At 40.3% G+C, this 20735-nt stretch overlaps 1 protein-coding gene across 1 annotated transcript in view; it reads left to right on the forward strand.

Moving 5' to 3' along the window:
- The window catches only part of GLP1R (glucagon like peptide 1 receptor), an 86877-nt gene that overhangs the window by 64051 nt on the left and 2091 nt on the right, over positions 1-20735 (forward strand). The window contains 6 exon segments of the mRNA XM_053972437.1: positions 4794-4854; positions 8996-9065; positions 9765-9853; positions 12331-12469; positions 13317-13358; positions 18340-18518. Coding sequence (XP_053828412.1) covers positions 4794-4854; positions 8996-9065; positions 9765-9853; positions 12331-12469; positions 13317-13358; positions 18340-18507 — 569 coding nt within the window. The 3' untranslated portion in view covers positions 18508-18518.

Consider the following 20735-nt stretch of genomic DNA (forward strand, 5'->3'; position numbering starts at 1 on the left):
ATTTTAATAGGCTAATGGAAGAGCAGGTAGGTGAGAGGTTTCCTTCACTGTGATGGTCAGCACAGCAGCAGCTACAACAGCTGTTGATTCACATAGTCATTTGCACTTGCAGAAAAGAAAATCTGTTGCTATGCACTGCTGGTACCTGGTGCTTCCTTGAGAAATCCTTGCCCATGGATCTCACTTTCTAGAGAGAAGAGAAAACATTTATACCTAAGGGGTGGAAAAAAAAAAATGCAACCTAACTACAGAGGTCAAGGTCATTACTTTTTTGTTTTGTTTCTCAGTATGTGTAGGCTGGTCTGAATCAGTGTCTAGGACACCAACCCAGTGTTCATCATGTCTGAGCCCAAGGCAGGAGTTGCTGAGCCTGACATTGACTTACAGCTATCAGTACTGTACTGAGTAGTCTCTGGAGAAGAGCAGTTTATACTGTAAAGCTGTTGTATCAGCAGATTTTAATGGAAAAGGGACCGGTCCACATTTAAGAGTAAAGAGGAGGGAAGAATGGGGAAACAACAAAAACATCCCACTGTGACTCTGAGTGATGTCCAGACAAGGAGACCATTTTCAGCAGTAAAAGCTAAGAAGAAAATGTTAATAAACAGCTAAATATTCTCTGAGCTTCTGTGGTTATTTTACACCCAGTTGCACTTGCAGCAGGAAAATCACCATAAAAAATAAATAATCTGCTTCCTTCCAAGCCTTGGCAATCCAAACTTGCTCTAAGGAAGAATACTTTGAGGAATGAAGCTATTAAAAGCAGGAAGCCTGGCTGGGGCTACAAAATCTACATCCTGATTGCAAGGAATATATGACTGGAACAGAGCCAGTAAGAAACCTTCCTTTAGAAACCCTGTATGAACTCACTGTGGCAGGAGGATGCATTCATTGCTCTGACCACTTCTTTTCTATTTTCAAATGAAAACTCTGCTTCACTCAAGGATGTAAAAATAGATTTTGTGTCCAGACTGATCTTGGTAAGAAATGCATGTCAGGAATTCCTCTTAATCCTCTTCCCTCTTTGGTTTTCTAAATTAAACTTTTTCATGCTTTCCCTTTTTTAGGAAGAAAAAAAAATAATCTTTTCACATCATCGATCCTTTTACTCTTTTTACATGTAGTCATACTTGTTTATCATTTCTCTCAGTTCCTCATGGCATTGTTCTTGCATTCCTTCATCAATCAGCTAATCAAGTCAGAGCATCTTGGATGCTTTCTGAGAGAAAGAAGAATGGGCTTGTTCTTCTAGTTTATGTGCTTGATATTCTCAGAGGTTGAAGTTATCACACGTGGAAACAAGGGATGTCAGGTTATGGCTAAAGTACTGAAAACAGCCCTAAAATGCTGTATTTAGAATACATCCTTCTTTAAGGGTTTCAGGAGGATGGCAGTGCTCTGGTCCTTCAGAGACAAATCTACTTCAGGAAGAATCTCTAATCAGCACGTGAGGATGAGGGGAGCCTCCTTGCTCCTCATGTGTTTTTTCCTGAAATTGCCTCCATGTAAAGTGAGGTACAATAAAAGGATACAAATACGGTGTGTCTGTAAGAATGGAAACTTGCTTGCATGTGGAAGTAAGGGAAAGATGATGGCATGGAATAGCACCACCTGGTGACACCTCTTGTGGTAATTGGGACACTGTGGGTTCCAGAACAAACCCAAGCTTTTCTGTTCTGTTATCAAAATATCTCAGACCTGTTAAATTAAGAGACTGATTTTTGCATGCTGCTGTCAGGACATGGTGTAGAATATATAAGCTAGAGTGAAACTAAGTAGGTTGTGCTGCTTATTTATGCAGTGGGATGTTAAGATGTTGATTTGACAGTTCCATTACTTTCTCATCATCCATAATATATATTATTATTGCAGCCTATAATTCAGATGCCCAGTCATTTGAAGTTGAACTTTATTAGCTGAGCTGTCAGTAGGCTTACTTTCTAGTACACTTGACAGATTTGATAATCACCATGTAGTGTTCAAAGATTTTGGGTCACCTATCAACCTGCAAGAATTATGATTAATTTTAATTAATTAATTAATTTCTGGCATCTTCAGCAGTGATGCAGTACAGAAAAAAAAAGTACACATTGCCATTTCCAGAATTCAGAGGCTTTTCTCTGGTCAGTTAATCTCGGAAAAGATCCATCTCAGAGCTTTATGTATGACAAAAAAGCAAAACCAGGAAGAGTTCAGCCAACACCTTAAATAAATGCCTCCTATAAATGAGTGCAGTTTTTTTCTTGGGTATCTGATGTGCTTTGAATAGCAGCAGCAGGAGAAAGGTGAAACTGAAACTCAAATGCATCAAGTGTTATGTTGGAAGCCCAGGAGTGGAATACACCACTGATGCTGTTAATGAAACATAGTCATCTGTGGTGTTTATTCTATGAGTTGTATTCCATTTATTTCTACTGCCTGCTCAAATCATACAGAATTCTCTTGACTGAGTGAAGTAACTAGAATAATATATGTTGTTTTTTTTTTTTTTTTTGCCAGTTAAAGCAAGCTAATTAGATATCAAGACTGCTAATTAGTCTTTGGAGAGTCTCAGTGATCCTTGCAAACTGTAGCTATTGCAGAGATGCTTCAGATTTGCTCTTTTGCTGTGATGGAATGACTTCTACAGGCTTGAAGTGAATAAGGGAATGTTCTTGGGGCAGTCTCCTCTTTAGATCTTCACTAGGGCTTTGGAAAACTGCATGTGTTCCCATCTGCTGAGACTGTGTCCCAGACAAGTTTCCAGAGCAATCCATTTCTCAGGACAAGGCTTTGTGAATTTGGCAGATGTCCAAATGGGGATAGTAGGTAGTATCCATGCAGTAAAGTTTAAACATCAGTGCAAATTCATGTGTGCACTGTTAAGTCTTGGTGTCTTAGACTAAAATGTGCATTGCCAGCATGAAAAACATTGTGACTGATGGTGCTGCAATACCAAGACACCAGGTGTGCATCACAAGTGGGAGTGAGCAGAGAATGTTGAACAACTTACTTTATACTTGCTGCCTATTATCTGTATAATATTTGCATAGCTAATGCAATTCTATTATATCAGCCTCCTTCTAGTTAGGCTCTTTTGAAATATAGTCTTAATAATAGGTTCTCAATTCAAATGTCAAGTGATTTGATTAAACATGGAGAGATTTCTGATGTAGCCAGAAGACTGAGATATCCAGAAATCATTATTATCACTTGATGTATCAAATGATATATCCACTGACATACAGCCTTTGTGCTCTCAGTGTTTGTGTCTTATCCTGTAAGTTTCATATTAAGATGTCTTAATGCTCAGCAAAATCAAGAAAGGAATAATTCAAACTATAATTTGTTTCTGTGAATCAAAGTCTCATTTGGTTTGGAAGTGATGTGCAGTGAGCTTGTTCTTAATCTCTTTATATGACTATCAAAGCAGCATAGAGTTTTTGTTAACTTTGCTCCCAAAATACTGTGTATTCTCAGTATCAAGTAAATCCATGGAACATGGTAGCTGTTTGCCCAAATAATCTCTACTCAATTCATTATCTTTGCTAATATTCTAATTATTGGTATTTTTTCCATGCTGCTATATGTTCTTTTCGTGTTGTTTTTAAAGTAACTGATTGAGGAGAATATTATTATTCTGTGTCTGTAGTATTAAGCTGTTCTGATAGCAGAGGATTCTACAGTACAAAAGTGAAGGTTTTTTACTGATAATACCCAATAAAGATACTGCTTGAGGTATTCAGACTGTGGAGGATGACCAATTTCCCTATGGCTTCTGCTGCCATGAACTGTGGATTTGCCCTGTGCAGAACTTACTGCTGCCGCCTGATGTTCTTATGGTCCCTTACTTTACCGGTTCTTAAGAATAAAGTAACAAAGTATGCTAAATGTTGCTCTTTCTGTACAATGCACATGCAGCATCAGACACTGTCCAAGGAGGAATTAGACCATCTTGATCTGTCCTTAAGCAGAAATTCCTCATCCTGCCTTTTGAGTCACAACCTGTTTTCCTTGCTTGTGTTCATTTTTGTCATTCTCTGTACTGAGTGTTGGTTGGTAGATGGACTTTAAAATTATTCTTAATGACCTAGGCTCTTCATAAATGAAAGAAATTAATTAGAGAGCCTTTGATACTGTAAAGCAGATAATGAGTGCTGGCGTACTTGGCTTGTCTCTGCCCTTTGCACACCAGATGAGCTGACGAGCCGCAGCCCATGCGCTGTCAGGTGAGGGTAGGGCCAAGCCTCTCCTCGCTGCCAGCTTCCTCTGCTGTCTTTGCTGCAGCCACTCCAGTACCACAGTACCACAGCCAGAACTGGGTCTTCTCTGTGGGGGAGGACACTTGCTGGGTGTGCCCACCCTCCCTCTGCCATGGGGTAGCATGTGGGGCTGAGTGTGCTCCAGCCTCGACACTAGTAGACAGCCTGAACTTGGACCTGCTTGAATACAGTGACACCCAAGCAGAAATTTAGACACAAAGGTTTTGGTCAGAGCACACTGCACCCTTCTCTAGAATGAGTACAGAGGCTAGTAGAGCTTCCTAAATTTTTAATTCCCTTGGCCTGTCTGTGAAAATATCCACAGAAGTGGTGAATGCCTGTTATGGGGCACTTGTGTTGTTCATTTTTCATGCCTGTTGAAAATTAGGTGGGAGCCCACTGTTCATGGCAGTCTGTGTTGGATAGGAGCTGCAACCCTGACACCAGTTAATTATGTTGCTCATCATTATTTGGGGAGGCAGAGGGAGTTGTCCTTCTCTCTGCTTTTCTTAGTCTCAATGTCAATGTCAGCCTTGTCTCCTCTCTTTTCAGGTGTGCCAATGCTGTTTGTTATCCTCTGGGGAACTGTCAAGTACCTTTATGAAGATGAGGGGTTGGTTTAGTTCTGATTTTTATCTCATTTGTGCTGTATGTATGCACCAGCAGGTCACTGTTTGCTTTCTGTTCAGCGTGGCTTGCTTTGGCAATGTACTGAAAGCTCACGTAATTGCTTGTTTTGTCTGAAGGTCTTGCATAACATTGCAGAAAGGAGAATATGTTTCTTCTGATCAGAATTTTCTGCATGTCTGGATAAATCTATTCTTTTTCAGGTCAAGGAAAGGTATGTTTTGTTTTTCTGTACTTATAGTATCAACAATAGCAGTCATCCTACCCAGCCAAGACCACTCCTGATACTGTGCCTTTGGCAATAGCCTTTACAGTTGTTTCAGAAGAAGACAGCAACCTCCCACAGGATTCTGCCTGCAATTTGTAGTGATTAGCCTATGCCTAGCAGCAGAGAAGTGATTGCCTTTTCTTGTTTAAGCTCCCATTATTTAGGTTTTCCTAAAATAAAGGCACATTCTCTGTCTGCTTAAGTTAGTCTTGCTGAAGTCAACTATGTCACGCACAAGACTGCTGTGAAACACAAAATACTTTTTGTGCATTTTTACAATGCTGGCTGTTCTGGAAAAATTTCCTTTGTATATGCTTTATAAATAGCTATTTTACAAATAGCACTAGCTTGTTGGGTTTTTTTTGTTTGTTTGTTGTTTGTTTTTTTTTTTTCAGGGAAGAAATTGGCTTCTTCTTTTTAGAGATAGTGGCTGCCTAGAAATATTTGGGTTGTTTTCTTTGTGAAAAGAAGTAAATCTATGCTCTTTTATTTTTATTTTAATTTTTTATTTAATGGGTTTTCCTCTTAGTTTCCAAGCTACTTGGCCAACACTTGTGTAGAGGATCCTTTTCTTCTTTTTTTCTTTCCCAGACACAATTATTGCTGGAGAGTTGCTTCAGTGTGAAAATTCAGTTTAGCCAGAGCCACCCCCAAACTGTTTTCTGGTGCTTCTGAGTATTAAAACCCAGCTTTTTTGTGTTCCTCATCATACTGAACCAGTTCAGATAAATCTGCCTTTTCTGGCTTAAGCAATGCTAGGATTTTTGACTTTCCTTTTCAATGTTGACGTGATGATATTCTGTAGCGGGATTGTGGCTGTACTGATGTACTGCAAGTTTTGTTGAAATTATCAGAATAGGTGTAGAGACCATGCAGTCTCTGAACAGGTGATGTTCCATGGGCATATCTTCTCATTGATGTAGAAAATGTATTCAAAGTGCTCATGCTGAGCCTCCCACATTATGTGGTGCTCAGAGCTGATTTATATTTTCTATTAAGGAAAACTGTCACTCACTGCCTTCAGCAGACCTTAAAAGGGGCAATTTTGCACATTATTGAATTTTCTAAATCTTGTCTAAATATTTGTAAAATACAGCAATAAATAACTATGTGCAGCAGCTGCTCTGAAAGGCAAGATTTCTGTGCCTTAGGCAAGCATTTGCTGGAGTAGCCAGGGATATCTTTCATGCTGTTTGCCATAGCTCTGTCACCGTGCAGCGGGCTGTAAATTTCATTTGTGATTTAACTACTTCCCTGGCTATGAAGAATAACAGGAAACAAATGTGGTCAGGGCTAGGAATCTGAGGCAGTCCTGTGAATGTAGCCATTGGAGTAAAGGACTGAAGCCTGCAAGACTTGGTTAGTTGCACACCAGTTTCTTCTTTCCTTACATGTGCAAGTATAAACTCCTTTAGAATGCAATTAGTGTTTTAAAAAGTGAGTTATTCAAAAATATTTTGTCTAGATAACAAATACAATTAAAGGCAAGCTGTTGTTCTTAGTTATTAGACTGTGCCTAAAAAGCTGATACTTACACATTTTTGCTTCTGTCTGCAATTAAGTATGGGAGCAAAACAGCCTTCAATCCTTTTTTTTTCCCCATTCACCTGTAGCAATTCAATGTAAAAATTCAGTGTTTTCGCTTTTAGAAGATGAATACTGGATTGATAAGCAAAGGCAGAAACATTCCACTAGCATTTTTTTCACTGGATAAATTCTTCATTCATGGGTCTGAAGCTATTAGTTGCCAAGCATCTTCGGAGAGGTGCTGAGCGAACTGTAGGGATAGATCCCAAGCACAATAGATACTGGTGTATTTATCAGTGTGGCAATCACAGAAAGCACAGATGGGCAAGAAATCATGTAGAGATCTAGCAGTTTTATTTTCTGGATGCTTCAATAGCCATGGCACCTTAATTGACCTGTAATGGTTTTTTTATTGCCCATATTTGTATGAATTTAAAGGTAGCTAAAATTGATGTGTGCCACAGGAAGCAAATTAACACAGAAATGTACAAGAGTTAATGTAAAGAATTGTGTCTCAGCCTCTGTTAATATAAGAATTTTTTTTAATTTCCTCTGCATCTACTGCAGCTAGTGAGAAAATTAGAACTCCACTTCCAGCTATGCCTATTATCCCATCAGTTTTGAGGTGTTCAAATAAAATTAATTTCAAAGGCTCCATGAAGCTGGCTCCCACTCATGTGTACCAATTAAGAAGCTCTATAACTGAGATTCTGGCTCTGGCACATTGACTGCACATAGTCTGCACACCTTTATGGTCCAGTACCTAAAATGCAATTGAATTGGAAGCTGTAGAGCTACTGGTGGCAATAATATGCTTTTTGTATGCATTAAACTGAAATTGAAGGAAAAACAATATCCCGAGCCCTTCTTGGACATGCAGTCCCTGCAAGAGAATGTGGAATTGTCACAGCCAAGCTGTGTCACTTTCCTCTCTAGTAAGTGAGCACATGTGGGTGTGTGCTTGTATCATGGATCTCTCCCAGGTGCTGTATGGTTTGCTCTTTTCTCTTAGACTGTCCCACTACAAGGCTGGGGAGGGTTTCAGCTCCAGCAGCATCACCCAAGCTGAACTTTCATAGGTCTGTTAAGAAGCCTTAGGGAAAATTGTGCATATGTATGTTTTGGCAGAACAGATTTAGAAAATAAGAGAAACCTTTTTTTTTGGGAAGGAATCTATGTTTTATGTAGTGCTGTTTCCTAGTTTGTTTCCCAGCCCGTGTAGCTCAGAAACCTGCTGGCTTTACTGGTGTCTGTTGCTTCTGAGTAATGCTGAGCAGGAGGCTAACAAAGTGATTTCCCAGAAATATTAAGAATGCTGTCACTGCAGCAACAAGCAAAGTGGCACATGAGCACTGCCCTAACATCTGGGCCATCCTTCACAGACATGGCCCATCAGGCAGCGGTGGTGGCTGGCTGTGGCCAGAGGAAAGGAACTAGATGTACAAACCCTCAGTTTAAGGTTCACTTCAGACCAGCGATCCCAAACTGTGGCTGCCATGACTTTTCTTGTCATTTTTCTTCCATATTGCTCAAGGAGACAGGAATTTTGAAAGCTAAAATGAGACTCATGCGGTAAATGAAGTATTTATTTTGCATTGCTGCCGCATGCTACTTACTTGGCAGAGGGCTCAGGTCAGCAAAAGTTAGGAACTGTTGCTCCCATTTTTTATTTTACTTGTTTATAATTTTTAAAACTCCCAGTGGGCCTGAAACCTTGTGCATATGCACTGAAGGAGCTGGAGTTTGCAGCTGCAATTGCTTTCCAATGGTTGAAATTAGTAACTCCTTTTTGAAAATAAGGACAGATAAAATAGATGACTGATCTCAATATTGTTATGACAAAAATGATGGTAAGTAATGGGATAAAAACTAACAAGCAATTAAATAAGATGATCTGACATTGGAGACTGAAGAATAATAAAAAATAGTGCCGGATGAGGAAGCTAAGAATGACAGTGGAAAGATCAGACTCAAACAGATTCCCCCCCTTCTTCTTTCAGCCAAATGACAAATTTGACCTTGGTTTTAATGGAGTAAATCTTCACAATTAATGGATGATAATTCATAGCAAATTGTGGAGGAGAGCTAGCCATTAGTGGGCAAGAAAGGCTGGTGAGTAGTATCCAGTTGGATTATGATAGCTGCAATAGTACAAAGCGTTCAGTGTTTCTCAGAAGCAGCTGCATCTGTTTCCATGTCAGCATGATGTGCTTTCCTCGTATCTAGTCCTTAATATTATTTTCCATCTGCATTGCTGGAACAGAATGAAAAGCAAGAGATTTTAGTAATGTACTGAAACTTTTCCTTCATCTCCTTTTTGTCCTCCTACTAGTTGCTGGACCAGAAACTATAACATGAATTACTGGCTGATCATCAGACTGCCCATCCTCATCGCCATTGGGGTGAGTGAGACGTGTGCTGTGAGGTGGCATATTTCCCTGAGAACAGCACAATATGGTACAAAGTTGCACATGTGGCCATTGTGCATGTCCAAAGGCTAATAACCTTTGAGGCTACTGACATTTTCATTCAGAAATGTGATTTTATGAAGCCAAGTTGGTTTCTGTCACTGAAATTCCAGACTAGCATTTTCTTTAATTTGGCCACAAGCTGTCATGTTGTGGTGGTAGGACATGATAACAGAACAGCATGCTGCTGTAGTCCCATTAACTCCCCTGTGAGCAGGAGGTATAGAAGGTAGTTCAGGGAGACCAAAGATACTATTTCAGATACTGGGCTACAAAAGAGCTGCAAAATGTGTGGCATTGTGTCAAAATGTTCTGCAGGCACAATACTGTGTCAGGCTCAGACCTCCAGACAAGGCAAATGGGCTAACCCATACCTTTACGGTGTCTCACTCCCCAGAGAGTAAGTGGGGTCCCCTGCTTTGTGTAATGAAGTGCCTGTGTTTTCAAGGGTGGCTTGTGCATTCACATTTAGACCACAATTCCTTAGCAAGGAGTTGAGTTCTGTGGCAAATACTGCAGCTGCTGCATAGCAGGATGCACAGAGAGCTACACATGCATACACAAACCAGCCTTTTTGAGTACTTATGCACATGAGTTTATTGATGGTGATTCATTCTTCTTCCATTTCTCCAGGTGAACTTCCTCATCTTCATCAGAGTTATATGCATCATCATCTCCAAACTGCAGGCTAATTTGATGTGCAAAACTGACATAAAATGCAGGTATGTCTTAGGGTAATCTGACGCTTTTTGTGCTCATCAGAATAAAAGCAGTCAAGGACATATGTGAAAGGAGTGCGTTGACAAAGGTGATTAAAAACCACAGCCCTTGAGTAATGCACAGGTATGGTGTCACGCATTGGTGTAAATGCTTGGACAGTCAGTCCACAGAAAAGTCTCAGGGAAACCAGGGCAGGTATTCCATCTGTGCTATAAATAGAAGGCTAGATGTCTGTCACTCTACAGTCTTTCATTAGACTGGATGAATATCTGCAGCACATGCAAGTACTGAATGTTAGAGTCCTTGAAATCACCCAGAGGAGGGCAGCAAAGCTGGTGTAAGGGCTGGAAGGAATGTCCTGTGAAGAGTGGCTGAGGACTTCTGACTTGTCTAGTTTGGAGCAAAGGCCTCTGAGGGATGACCTTGTTCCCTTCTACAGCCTTCTGAGGAGTTGAAGTAGAGAGGGAGGTGCTGAGCTCTTCTCCAGGGTATCCAGTGATAGGACATACAGGAATGGTTCACAGCTGCACCAAGAGAGGTTCAGATTGGACATCAGGAAACATTTCTTTACTGAGAGGATGGTCAAACCCTGGAACAGGCTTCCTAGAGAGGTGGTCAATGCCCCAAAGCCTGTCAGTGTTTAAGAGGCATTTGGACAGTGCCCTTAAGAACTTGCTTTAAATTTTGAACAGGTGGTTGTCATAGGTTCCTCCCAGCTGAAATATTCTATCTTATTCCAATTTGAACATAAAAATATGAGTTGATAGAAATAAAAGCTTTCATTTCAAGTAAGACAAGATGGGATCTTCTTGAGTTTTGCTCCTTGTTCTATTTGCCAGCTGTTATTGGCAAAACTTTCAATCTTGAATGTATGACATGTTTCAAGAGAAATGTCAGGGCTTTCAAATTTTTGGTTTGTAGTCAATCTATCCTTGTCTGTATTCTCCCTGTTACTTAATCACCTTGCTAAGATTCATGGTTGCATCCTTCATTTCTCCATCTTAACTTCCATATTGCAGTCTAAAAAACAATGTAAGAATAACAAGTTAGCTCTTGAAGTGTGGAGCTACATGCTGTGGTAGCTCGACTGCTGCTGTCACTGGACTTAGTTATTTTACATTGGGTATTTCAATGCTGCAGTCTTCTAAACAAGACACAGCACATATTTTGGCGATTTCTTATGAGTGTAGAGTTGTCGTGTATGTTGCCTCACATGAAATTTTGGAAATCCTAATGTGTCTTGAGAGCTCAAAGCAAAGATGAGGACTTGTCTGAGCTGGAGGCTTTGATTCCAAGCCTACTTGTACAGAAAATTGAGTATTTACAGAGAGTCACAGTGAAAGGACAAGGGCAAAGGTCACAAGTTACAGCAAGAGAAATTCCCCTTGCATGTCAGGTGAAAATAAATTTACAGTCAGAGTGGTCTGATTCTGAAAGAGAGGCCCAGAGGGGCTTTGGAGGACCTTGGAGATACTCAGAACTTGGCTGGACACAGCCTTGAGTAACCTGCTGTGAACTGGAGTTGGGCTAGAGACTTCCAGAGGTGTCTTCCAATTGGAATGGTTACTTGATTCAGAATAGCAGCCAATAGCCCTCAGGCACACAAGATCTACAAAGGTCTGACAGCCCTGCTAATTGAGTGATTTTGCACCTACTGACTTGACTCAAGACAGGTTGTTGTGAGATGTTGGCGAGTTTTGTGGCCCAGGAAGCTCCCACATGATCCCCAGGCATCTCTCAGTATCCTGTTGGGTGGCTGGCATGTATGTCCATTGAAAGAGAGTTAAGGATCATTCTTGTGAATCTTTTCCTGTGGTTGTGTATCTTGAACTTTCTCACAGGTGAAGAATCATTTCTTTCAGATTAGTTTGTCTTTCATCCTTTGCTAGCTGTGTCTTTGAACTTGCCATCATTCATTTTAAGACAGTTTAATTGCTTTGACAAAGTGTTCTGCAGTTACAGATAGTTATAATGTTTAGAAGATTTAACACACCACAGAAGTGGGAAGGAATACCAAGTACTCCTCCCTTTGCCAAGATATTTTTAAAATATTCCAGTTATTGATAGATTATGTCTCATATCATCAAGAAGGTAGGTTTTGGTTGTCTTTTCCAATTACAGGTGGAGAAAAGAATACAGTGGAAAGACATCACAGGTACAAGAAAGCACATGGCTTCTTACTGAGTTTGGAAGATTTTCCAGGTGAAATACAGCCAGTAGCTGGATACAGAGCTTTGCTCTCACCAATAAATGGTCTGCAATGAAGTGGTAGGGGAGGTTAAAACTTGTAGGAACTAAGGAGGTTTTTATCCTGCAGCCTCTGGAAGAGAACCTTGCATCACAAAGTGGTGCAGTGATTTATGAAAGTTGAAACTGTGTCAGAAACAGAACGCAGAAAGAGTGACTCCCAGTGATCATTTGGATCAACAATGGTCTATTCAGTGGCACTGATAGATTTTTAATTTCCTTGTGTTCTTAGATTGGCCAAGTCTACGCTGACTCTGATCCCACTGCTGGGGACCCATGAGGTCATCTTTGCCTTTATTACTGACGAGCATGCCAGAGGGATGCTGCGCTTTGTGAAGCTTTTTACTGAGCTCTCCTTTGCTTCGTTCCAGGTAGCACTCACAGTGTGTCCATGGGCTTAAGATATTTTTTAACTTCTATTTGAGGACCTGCTTTCTCTTTCATTCATTGCATGCTTATGTTCCTTATATTTCTCAGTTTAGCACTGGATGTTACAGGATTATGACAGTGGAAGGGAAAGTGTAAGGACCAATTTTTAACAGCCAACTTTACTACAATAATCTGGTATTCCTGTCCACATATTAATATTTACTTCCTATGGTTCACCTCAGGGCAATAACAAAATTGTCTGTGATTTCCTGTAACTGTACAGTGGCATTGCTGAAAGCACATTTTGTGCTTTCTTCAGTGTTTCTGATACTCCTTGGAAAATCTTGCTGGGAAAGGTAGCTGTCTCCAGTTGTAACTGCATGTGAGGGGGGCGTAGGCTTATTGTGATTTTTTATTTAACTGTTGCCTTAGGTAAAGCCATTTCAAATTAATATCCTTGTGTAAGGAAATCATTATTCTGTTTCCCTGCACACTCAGTTGTTCCCTGTTTATCAAGCACTGAGCTGTGTTTAAGGCCACTGTGAATTACTCTCTTATGAAGTGTTTAAGACTTGAAACCTTTGCTTTGTAAGGAAGAAGGGGAAAGAAATCACTAGGCAAAAATAACAGATTGAAGAAAACATCAACTCCTTTTTCCTAAGACCATGTGCTTTGAGACAAAGTTTGGTCAAACCTCTACTCTGCCTTCAGAGTTGACAGGGACCAAGGATTCTCCACCTTTCAGTCTTATCGGAGACATGTCAGTGTGGAGCCTCTAGCCCTTTGCAGCTGAGTTTGGCAAAGTGAGGAAACTGCTCTGCTCACTGTTCTGGTTTTTGTTGATTTCAGGGGCTGATGGTTGCAATTCTTTACTGTTTCATCAATAATGAGGTAAGAGATACTATTTTGTTCCAATTTGCCTTATCAGCATACACTATAGGAAAAGGAAATTGAAAATGATCTTGAACTGCTAAATTGTCCTTGTTCAGGACTTTTTTTTTAAACAGATCCTTCCCTGCAGAGCTCTGTGGGATAAGTCATCAGACAAATGTGTTTGGAAGGAATTCAGGCAGTATAATTTATGGTCACTATTTGTAGATGTGGAATCTCACAGTCTTTCTTACAATTGTGTAGTTTGCACTGGTGGATTCTTTAATTAAGAATTACAGCTGCTCTTCTTAATGTGTCTTATTTTATGTGCTTGTTTTGCTTTTACTTGCTTTTTATTTGCTTGTTTTTGTGAATGTGGGAGTGGAGCCCATTTTATTCTATTAATTCAGCTCAGCTTGCTGGTGAAGTTGGAGAATCCTCATGGCTATTGCTGTACAGTTTGATTTCATTTGGTTTCCCTGTGACCCAGCTGCTTGAACTCTCTCATTAAATCTGCATCACTCTCTCATTAAAACTGAACTTCACAGAGGGATAAACTCACAGACCCAGAAGAAGTGTACCTTTGGCTTTGAGTTAATTGATTGCAAGTTCCATCTTCTGTGGCTTCTGCTGAATCCCAGTCCTGTAGTGGGAAAAGATATTGTTCTGTTTCAGTATTGCAGGAATCTCTCATGTTACCTTCTAAGTGATTATTATTCATTCATTTGGCAGCCAGGTTTGTAAGGGAAGCAAACACTACTCATTTAGTCACTACATTATTAAGTTAAGTGCACATCAATATGTTTTACACTCACAATAAATCTACTTTTAACTATGACATGATAATTCAAGATCATTTATTGATAGAGAGGCCTCATCAAGGAATTGGAATCAATAGAAAAATGTGCTACTTCTATCATTATGGCCAGGCTGGAGTCAAGAGGAAAGCAGCAGGCATCCTGAATTAAGCCTTGCAGGAGTCTGCTCACTTTAGTAGGTTGTGGGTAAGATTTTATTGAAGTGAATCTATTAATTGTACTGCTTACCAAAATCGGAGGTGAGTAGCAGCAGGCTTGGCTGTTGGGAATGAATGTCATTTGCTGCGTGTCATTAATTAGAGAATATTTGTTTCAAATTTCTTGTATGGCTTTACAGGTGTACTTCAATCCTGAGATGCAGCACTGTCTGCTGGTGGATGATGTATTTCTTTTGATTCACCTTGGCATTTGCTCATACATCCCTTGTGCAGCTGCAGCCAGACCTCTCATGTGTAATGCTCAATAATTTCACAAAGTTACATCATAACCCAAACTTTATTACAAGCCCTCAAACAGGCATGCTTGTTTCATTTGAGGGAGCTTACTGTGTAATAGCTTACCTATGTTTCTAAGAAATGCTCCAAATCTCGTTACTATAATTTTCTTGCCTTTGTAATGTAGTTCATAAAATCTAAATACAATGAGTTCAGCTTCACTGGCAGTTCAGAATGAATTATTTAGCTTGTTCCAACTCTTGTTCAAAGAGGGGAGTAGGATTTTGTCAAGCCTGGTCATCAGCATCCATAAAAAAAGCCCTTACAAAGAGTTTAAGTAAAGTCTCTTCTAAACTATATGAGAATTCTTTTCCTAAGCTAAATGAGAAACTATCTTCTGACACACTGTGTGTGTCCAAAGACTATCCTTGTTTGCAGTGTGGTCTATGGTTTATTTTTGTCTTTGACTCAGTGACTCTTTTTTTTTTTTAACCATACAGAATGAAAGTTCTTTGCAAGTCCTGGTGCCCAGATCAATAGTAGAAATGAAGATAGAAGTGATATCAATGTCCTTTTCTAATATCTACTTCTGAAAAAATGGAATTTATTCATACTTCAGTCTTATTTTGCCTGAAAGATTCTGGATTTTGTCTGAACTTGCTCTGAAGCCAACAGTAGGGTCTCATGAGACTGCCTGTTACCACCAATGTTCTTTGCAAAATGAGCTAGGCTTAACATGGCCAGTTTTTCTGCAGTTAGTGCTGTTTCTATAAGAAATACTTTAAACCACAGAGATGCTGCCTTTTTCCATCACTTAGTTAAAGATGGTTCAGATTTCATTCTCTGTAGCCTTGGTTCTCCTTTTTGCCTTCTTGTCACAATGGAAGTGTGATTTAGTCTCTTCTACTTTAAAAAATCTGTCTTGTTGCCAGGACTTCTGAGTTCTTGAAATACTGGCCAATCCTCTCTTTTGCTTTTAATTTCTCTTCATTCTCTATACAGACTATTAATTCAACTCTTCCATCAGCTCAATTCTGTCCCATTTTGGACCTACTTTCCTTTCACTATCACTTGCTGAGATTTTTTTGCCAAAATTTAGGGCTTCTTTATAATTAGATTCCAGATTTATTGCCACACTGTCAGCTTCCTTCCCCATTAGCTACATAAAGCTCAATCAAGAGCTCTCTGTGAGAGATCTTCTCCAGCTTTAGCCTCCATGACCACTGTTTTCAAGTTCCCCCCCTTTCCTTTTTTCTTTTAAAAGAAAAAATACCCTACATAAAAATTTTTCTTCCCCTTTCTCACATGGCTTGTTTTAACCTCAGACAGCAACTACACACCATGCAGCCACTCGCTCACTCCAGTTTGGTGAGATGGGGAAGAGAATTGAAGGAATAAAAGTGGGGAAACTCTTGGGTCAAGATAAAGACAACTAAATAGGTAAAGCAAAGCAAAATGTGGAATCCATTTACTACTTCCCACTGGCAGGCAGATGTCCTCCCACCTTCTTGCACACCTCCAGCCTGCCTGCTGTCAGGGTGGGATGAGAAGCTGAAAAGGCCTTGGCAATGTGCAAGCCCTGCTCAGCAATAACAAAAGCATCTCTATATTACCAACACTGTTTCCAGCACAAATACAAAACACAGCCCAATACTAGGTGCTGTGAAGAAAATTAACTCTACCCCAGCCAAAGTCAGCACATAATGGGAGCTTTGTTTTTGGTATCATTTTCCTGCATAGCTTATTTCTGGGGAATCTTATCAACACAGGGAAGTTACTAGGATAAGGATCTCTAGATCTACTTCTGTGCTCAGAAACGGCCTCTGAAAAATAAATCTTAACCAATTCCCTTGCTTATACATTCAAAGGCATTTAGGCAAAAACTCAATTCCATACAGGCAAGACCTGCTCCCTACCCTCTTCCTAACCCCTGGAGAGAAAACTGATATTATGCCAGTCATATCTGATCCTAAGACCCATTCCTACAGTCTTTTGTTCAGGTCTTCCATTCACTTTATCTCAGTTTTACAGGCCATTTGTATCATAGCTGAAGCCTGTCATGTCCAGCTGGAGTAAAGAATCATTTCCTCCCTTTGACTGACCTAAAGGTACCTATTTCTATTGCTCATTGACTTAGTCAGTCACTACAGTCATGCTTTCATTCAGGATTTGCCAGTAAATGCCTACAACAGCTTTTTCCCAGTGCTGCCTTATGCTTCCATGCCCACAAAAGGTGCCAAGTACTGGAATGGTAATATGGTCAATTCTTTTCCTGTAGACTCTATGGTTCCTGCATTTCTGCCTTTGTCTGACCATTCTCCCTCATTGTTCTGTGCCAAGACACACTGTCTTTCTCTGGTGTGTTTGTGCACCTTTTGACATAACAAGCCCCCTTACCATGCTAACATACAAGCATCTGTCTCAGCATCTTTCCTTCTCACCCATTTGGTTGTGACAGTGGAGGTCAGATTCTGGATTCTGACAGATTGTCAGAAGCACAGAGACGCATCTGGTTCCACCAGGACATTCAATACAAGGGCTGTAGGCCAGAGCTGACAAGCACTGATAGAGGCACCCACCGGGGGAAGACAATTAGTTTTGTAAGGCTTTGCTCCTATTTTAGGACTGCCTCTCAAATTCAGTATTTCACAGTGAACAAGCAAAGAAAGCCGACATATAGCAGCTGGTTCCCTAGGAAGTTTCCCTCAGAAAAAGAAGCTTTCAACAGCCTGGCCATGATGACAAACCTGTGCTGAAACTGCCATCAACCTGCTTAGTCTCTTGGTACTCAGTATGAGATCCTAAGATAAAAGAAAAAGCATCTCTCCAGAGATGGCTCCCTTAAGTGACCCACCTACAGCGAACTTATTTCCAGGCTGAAGTACACACTATAATGAAGTTATTACTGTGGTTGCACTCCTGCCTTTATCTAGAGTAACAAGTGTGAAATTTTATGTCCTCTGCCTTATGTGTTAAAAGCTAATGGAGGTTCTTACTTCAGTCAAGTGGCAAGAACTTTGCCCATGGAACAGGAAGATCTAATTCTGTTCTTCTTTAGCAGTTACAAAATCCTGGATAAACTTCCAAACCTGTGCAGAGGTTACACAGTTGAACCCAGAACCTGTGACTAGATGAGCATACTTTGTAGCTTTAAGAAAAGCTAGTATCTGGAATGAAATACTGTAATTGCTATTTAAAAGGGGAACAAGTACAGTCTCTAACTTGCTTAATTGTTGTTTTCAATTCTGAATAAACATTTGGTTTTGTATGAAATAAAAAGAACCCACATAAATATTCAAAGAACAAAAGTAATCCAGGACATAATTATGTTTAAATCAAACCAGAAGTTAGACCTCTTAAGAATACCTGTGGTGCAATATTGAGCAGAAAGTCAGTCTTTTCAGCTGTTTCATGGCTGATAAGCAAAGTCAGCTTAATTGTTAGTAATGGTAGGGCATAGAGTCCAATCAGTATTGCAGGTGAATAAAATTTAGAGCAAAATAATGAAGGTAAGATTTTCTGGTGCATAAAAGAGCTTTTATTCTACAAGTAAAAATGAATTTCATCATTACTTTAAATGTGGAATGGCCTACAATGGATTAATGAGATAACTGGATAATTGGAAGCAATAATATTGCAGGTTTAAAGCACTTCCAGTATTTCTCAATAGTGTGGTATCCTTGCTATTTTCTGATGGAGTAATTTAAACAGCTGATTCATTCCTTTTGTTTCCTTCTTTGCTTCTGTTAGGTTCAGATGGAGTTTCGGAAAAGCTGGGAGCGCTGGAGATTGGAACACTTGTATGTCCAGAGAGACAGCAGTATGAAACCTCTGAAGTGTCCGGCCAACAGCATCAGCAGTGGGGGCACAGTAGGCAGCAGTGTCTATGCTGCCACTTGTCAGGCCACATTCAGCTGAGATTTCTGCAGGTGAATCAGACTGAGAACAATGAACTGTATAATGTACCTGAAAACCCTTAAATACCTAAGCAAGTGGCTTACGTTTGCCATCTCCAGAAAGAAACTTAAGCATGTGCTGCTCATTGCCTGCAGGTTGTTGGACAGGTTTCTAGGGAAAGCAATCTGCTAATGTAATCAACACATCAGAGGAAAAATTGGTCACATCTAAAGTAAGTTAAAGGAGTTTCTTCCTATTTGCACACAAGGCCTCTGGGGGTCCAAAACTTAAGCATTGCATTGATCCAGTCTGAGACCATAGGGTCAATGGCTTATTACTGTTGAGTGGGTGAGCTGAGTGATCGACTGATTAAATTACAAGGATATAGAATATGATTATTGCCAAAAAATACATTTAGACTTTTCTGGGGAGAGGGTAAGGTACCATTGCCATTTTTAGAAAAAAATAATTTAGTGTGACACAACTTGCGTTTCAGGGAAGAATCAGTTTTGTAGCAGGGGTTTCCCAAAGTTAAAGTTGAAAATATGCGAATCTGTTTTCTGGGTAGGTGAAGAACAGCATCCTGAAGGTCTATAAATATACAGCAGGTAGTGTAGTGAGCACTTCTGAATGCTATCTTCAAGCTTCACTTAAAGTATAAAAAACCCAAACAAAACAAAAATACAGTATCTGTTAGGTACCTCCTCTGCTAGAAATAGGTGCACGTTATCTCTGTTGACATGGATGGAAATGTGCCCTGCATGCACAGCCCTTCCATTGTCAGTGCTAGGCTGCCCACCTGGTGGGCACACAGGCATTCACAGTGATGGAGTGATGACTTGTCTTTCAAGGGAACCTTTCCTGTCTGAGCTTTACTCTGTTTCTTGTGGGTGCAAACACACAGAAAGAAGTCAGCTTGCGGCCACTGCTGGTCTCAGCAGACCTCTCCTCATTGCAAAGATTGAGTAGTTGGCAGTGTGTACTCACTTTTGTTTCCCCTCCGGCCTTGGTCCTTCTCGCCTGTGACACAAATTACCTTCGAGCACGGAGGGGGAGGTGGCCCCGGTGCAGGGCGCGGTTTCAGGACGAAGGACAGCTCCCGCCCCCCTTCCCGGGGTGGGCTGCTATCCTTCAGAGCCTGCCAGCTTCCCATCGGCGACATTCCAAAAAAAAAAAAAAAAAAAAAACCCAAACAAAACCAACAACTCCGAACAAAAAATCCTGAACTCCATGAGCTTTTTTTTCTGTCTGTTTAAAACAACAAGGTCTCGTGCAGTGGCTGCATCTGCACTGTGTAGTGTATGACACAGCACATAGTGTGTGACAATGTTTTGTCCCTGACGTTGACAAGATTGCTGGAGACAAGCAGAAGTACCTCTAGAAGCAGGATGTGATAGGTTGCATCACTTAATAACAAGCTTTGCACAGCTTTACTCTTACTTGGGCTCCCTTTACAACAAAGAGGCAAAGTGCCAAAGAGGAGCTCTGAAAATCTCCCTGCTCACAGATTTCTTGTAATAAAAAGTAACTTCCATGGCAAAGCAGTTACAAAGACTCAGCAGAAATAACACTCCCTATTTTCAAGTCTCTTTGCACTTGCATTCACAGCCCCTATTGCCAAGAAAGTGGACTGGATATTCTGGGATGTAACTCAGCATCTTTCCTGCCTGAAGCTAGATTGCTTTGCATGAGATTATTTAATCACTGTATTAGAATCCTGATTGCCAACAGCATGGATTAGTTTTGCAATCATAAGGTTAGAATTGAATTAAAGAGGATGTGTTACCACCTTCTGCTCTAATGCTTGTAATTGAGCTCCAGGGAGAAAGACGTTTGCAGAAATCCACCACAGTTCTCAAGCTGGCTTAAGTGTCTTCAGCACGCTGGCTTCTCTGCAGGCTGCTTTCAGGCCTTCCCTCTCTTAACATCAGTTGCAAAGCTGACTTTAGAATGAAGCACTTCAGGTTCTTCTGTATATTTAATAACTAGCTTCTGTGTTGTGTGACCATCAGTACAATACTTGTCTACTACATGCAGGTGTTAACTGCTGTCCTACCAGTTAATTAATTAGTTTACAGAGTATGCTTGATGTTTCTATCTAATGTTTACCCTGAAGTGCTAAGAATAGGAAAAAAGTACTAAAGATTGTCACTGGCAGGTGAAAGGACAGCATGGTGACAGATGTAATTTACAGCTGTGGCTTAATGTACACTGGTGGGAATAATTTCACTCATTAATATTCTAGAGTG

Source organism: Vidua macroura, chromosome 3 (assembly GCF_024509145.1).
Source record: "Vidua macroura isolate BioBank_ID:100142 chromosome 3, ASM2450914v1, whole genome shotgun sequence".
Taxonomy (NCBI): domain Eukaryota; kingdom Metazoa; phylum Chordata; class Aves; order Passeriformes; family Viduidae; genus Vidua; species Vidua macroura.